Source organism: Kogia breviceps, chromosome 4 (assembly GCF_026419965.1).
Source record: "Kogia breviceps isolate mKogBre1 chromosome 4, mKogBre1 haplotype 1, whole genome shotgun sequence".
Lineage (NCBI taxonomy): Eukaryota > Metazoa > Chordata > Mammalia > Artiodactyla > Physeteridae > Kogia > Kogia breviceps.
In genome coordinates, this window is record NC_081313.1 from 170,678,535 (window position 1) to 170,681,710 (window position 3,176).

Here is a 3,176-nt window from a genome sequence, read left to right on the forward strand (position 1 = left end):
CAAAGCAGCTCTTGAAGCCTTGAAAGGTGGGCAGCCAGGGTGATCCGGAGGAAGAGGGAACTTGTATGTGGTGAAGCCCCACTCTTTTGATGGCTGAGGGACTGTGGGCACAAGGCGTTTCTTCTCTGCACCTCAGTTTCCTCATCTGTAAAACAGGCATGATTTGCCCACCTTCCCTATCAGGGTTGGGTACACAATTGGAGTTCAAAGCTCACCTGCCCTCTTGCCCTGTGTCCTTGGCCACCAATGCTCATGGCCTTCGGGCCCCAAGTGAAGCAGAAGCCCAAGGTCCAGGGTCTTTTGTCCCCACAGTAGCAAAAGCCAAAGCAGGCAGGGGGAGAGGGTAACCTGGCAGTCAAGGCTCTGGAAGTGAGAAACCCAAGGTGCAAGTGTCCCTGCACGGTCTCCTACAAAAGGCTGTGTGACCTGAAGCCTGTCACTCAACCTCTCTGAACCTTAGTTTCTTCAAAATGGGAGAACAGGATGTTGGGGGAGGGGTGTTTCAGAGAGTACTTGAAAAATCCAGGATTCCAAGTCAGTGGTCCCACAGAAGCTAACCACACCTCCAGTCCCGGAGGCAGACTGCCTGCGTCAGATCCCACCTGTGCCAACCTTCCTTCTGTTCCCGAGACTCAGTTCCCCATCCGACAAACGACAATACAAGCTTACATTGAGCACCACCTGTAAGCCAAGAACTACTCTGTAAACGAACTGTCTTAATCCTCACAACTTTATGGGACAAGTTTACCATTGCTCTGCCTATTTTACAGACAGGCAAACAGAAGCCCGGAAAGTTAAAGTTTCTGCCTTTTCCTCCCTGCCTCGGGCTTAAGTTGTCCCCCTTCCCTCCCGAAGTCCCTTCTCCGCAAAGGGGAGACAAAGGGGACACCCGCGGGCTGGCTAGTTCCAAACTCAGGTTGGAAACCCCAATGTCCCCCGCCCAACCCGGACAGGAGTCGGCCCCGCGCCCAGGCGCTCCTAGATGGCGCTCGCTGAGCGCCAGATGTGCAGGTTCTTCCCGGACGCCGACTCCCTCCTCCTCTGAGCAGGGGCGGAGGGAGGAGGCGAAGGAGGCAGGAGGGGTCGGGGACCGAGCCAGGCCCCGCCCACCCCGTCAGGAGAAGAAGGAGGCGAAGAGCCGAGCTGGCGTAACGAGACTTTACTGAAAACAGAACACCGGGCGAACCAAGGATTACAAACAGGAATGTGGACTCGTAGCAAAACGAAACAAAAAAACAAACAGAAGAAAAAGGGCGGGAGGATGGGGCGTCGGAGGGATGGAAGGGGAAGGGAAGCGAGAGCGAGGAAAGGGAAGGAGGGAGTTTTTTTTTTTCTTCTTCCCATTTCTTTAAAAAACCCACACAAGAAAACACACACACACACAACCAACGTTTGTTCCCGAGTAGAAACATAAATAGGGCAGAATCGAACACTCTGTTCTTCTCTCTTCCAAAGTCAAAAAAAAAAAAAAAGTAAAAGAGAAAACGCAGGGCTTGAGGCTGCGCCCCCTCGGAACCTCCTTCGGCGGCGGTGTGTACAAAGGGGCGGCCAGGACGCGCGGGTTTGTGCAACACTGGGTGGCCGCGCGCCCGGGACAGAGGCAGCGCGAGGGCGGGGGAGGTGGGGGTCATGCGCTCGCCCCCCGGCAGCAGGGGGTCCAGCTTGTCGAGTCTGAGGCGCCCTCTCCGACTCCTGGCACCCTCAAGGGGGGGGTATCCCGGGGCCTCGCCCTCTGCGAGTCCGGGGCGCCCACGCCCCCCCAACCACGCGAGCCCGCCTCTCTGGGAGGAGGCCGCGCATGCGCCCCGCGCGAGAGCTCAGTACGCGGGCACCTGGTGCTGGGGCAGCAGCTGGCAGCCGCTGTTGACGTGGCTGAGGACCTTCTGCTTGAGCTGCGCCACCTGCTCGCGCAGCAGGCTCGCCGTGGACGCCAGCTCCGTGTTCTGACTCTTGAGCGTCTTCACTTTCTCCTCGAGGCGCGAGATGCGCTCCAGCTTGCGCTTGCGGCACTTAGAGGCAGCGATGCGGTTGCGCAGCCGCTTGCGCTCCGCCTTAATGCGCTCCTGCGTGTCCATGTCGATGGGCGACAGCGGCGGGCTCTCGCCGAAGCTCGGCACGTCGGGCACCGTCTGCGGCTCATCCTTGAGCGCGGCCAGGCGCGGAGGCCCCAGCGCGCCTGGGGGTGGCGGCGGCGGGAAGGGCACGGGCTCCGCGGCGAAGGCGACCGTCGCAGCACCCCCCGCACCCCCAGTACCGCCCGCGTAGCTGCTCAGGTTCGCGTAGACGGGCGCCTCGGGCGTGGCCGCTGCCGGGGCCAGCTCGCTGGGAGGCGCGGCGCCCGCAGCCATGCCAGAGGGTCCCCCGGCGGCGGCGGCAGAGGAGGCCGCGCCCGCGCCCAGCTGGTTTTGCTTGTGTAAGTCCTCTAGGGCCTTGACGAAGCCCTCGGCGAACTCCTGCTCCTCGCTGGCCGCCACCTTGGGGTAGAGGAACTGCGTGCTTGTCGGCGTGGTGGTAACCAGCCCGTTGGACTGGATGATAAGGCGCTCGAGCTCAGGCGAAGCGAGCTTGAGCAGCCCCAGGTCGGGCGAGGCAAGCAGACCGTCTTGGGGCGCCGCGCCAGGGGCGCCGTCGGTGCGCAGGGGGGCCGGGGGCGGCGCGGCCGCGGGCTTGAGCGCTGCCGCCACCTGCTCGCTCAAGCTCAGCGTCAGCGCGTCCTTCTTCATCATGCTGCCGGCCGCCGCCGTCGGGGGCGCCCCGGTAAACAGACGACCCGGGGACGCGAAACTGCCGTCACTACCACTGCCGCCGCCGCCCAGGCCGCTCAGCGCCTCATCGCCGTAGAAGGGTGTTTCCATCCTCCGCCTCCCCCGCCGCGCCGGCCCGGGGGGGAGGAGTGGCCGCGGCCGCCCGGGGGGCCCGCGCCCCCCCGTCCGCTCGGCCCTGGTCCCGCCGCGGCCGCTGCGCCCGGCCCTCCGCTGGCGGCGGCTCCTGAGCCGCGCGTCCCGCGCGCCCCCTTATAGCCTCGGCCGGGCGCGATGAGCTCACTGTCCCTGCTCGCCATTGGGCACGAGTGACGTCGCTCATTTGCATGGAGGGGCGGGGCCAAGTCACTGACTCCCCCCTCAACCCCCACCGACCGCCGTTGTCCGGGTGACGCGCGGTAAACGGCACAACAG

The 3,176-nt window shown here is 63.8% G+C and overlaps 1 protein-coding gene across 1 annotated transcript; it reads right to left on the reverse strand.

The window, feature by feature from the left end:
- Window positions 1-1,144: 1,144 nt before the first annotated feature.
- Window positions 1,145-2,952, reverse strand: JUND (JunD proto-oncogene, AP-1 transcription factor subunit). The gene has a single exon (XM_059062516.2). It carries the CDS (start codon window positions 2,853-2,855, stop codon window positions 1,818-1,820), a length of 1,038 nt encoding a protein of 345 aa, XP_058918499.1. The 5' UTR covers window positions 2,856-2,952; the 3' UTR covers window positions 1,145-1,817.
- Window positions 2,953-3,176: the final 224 nt, after the last annotated feature.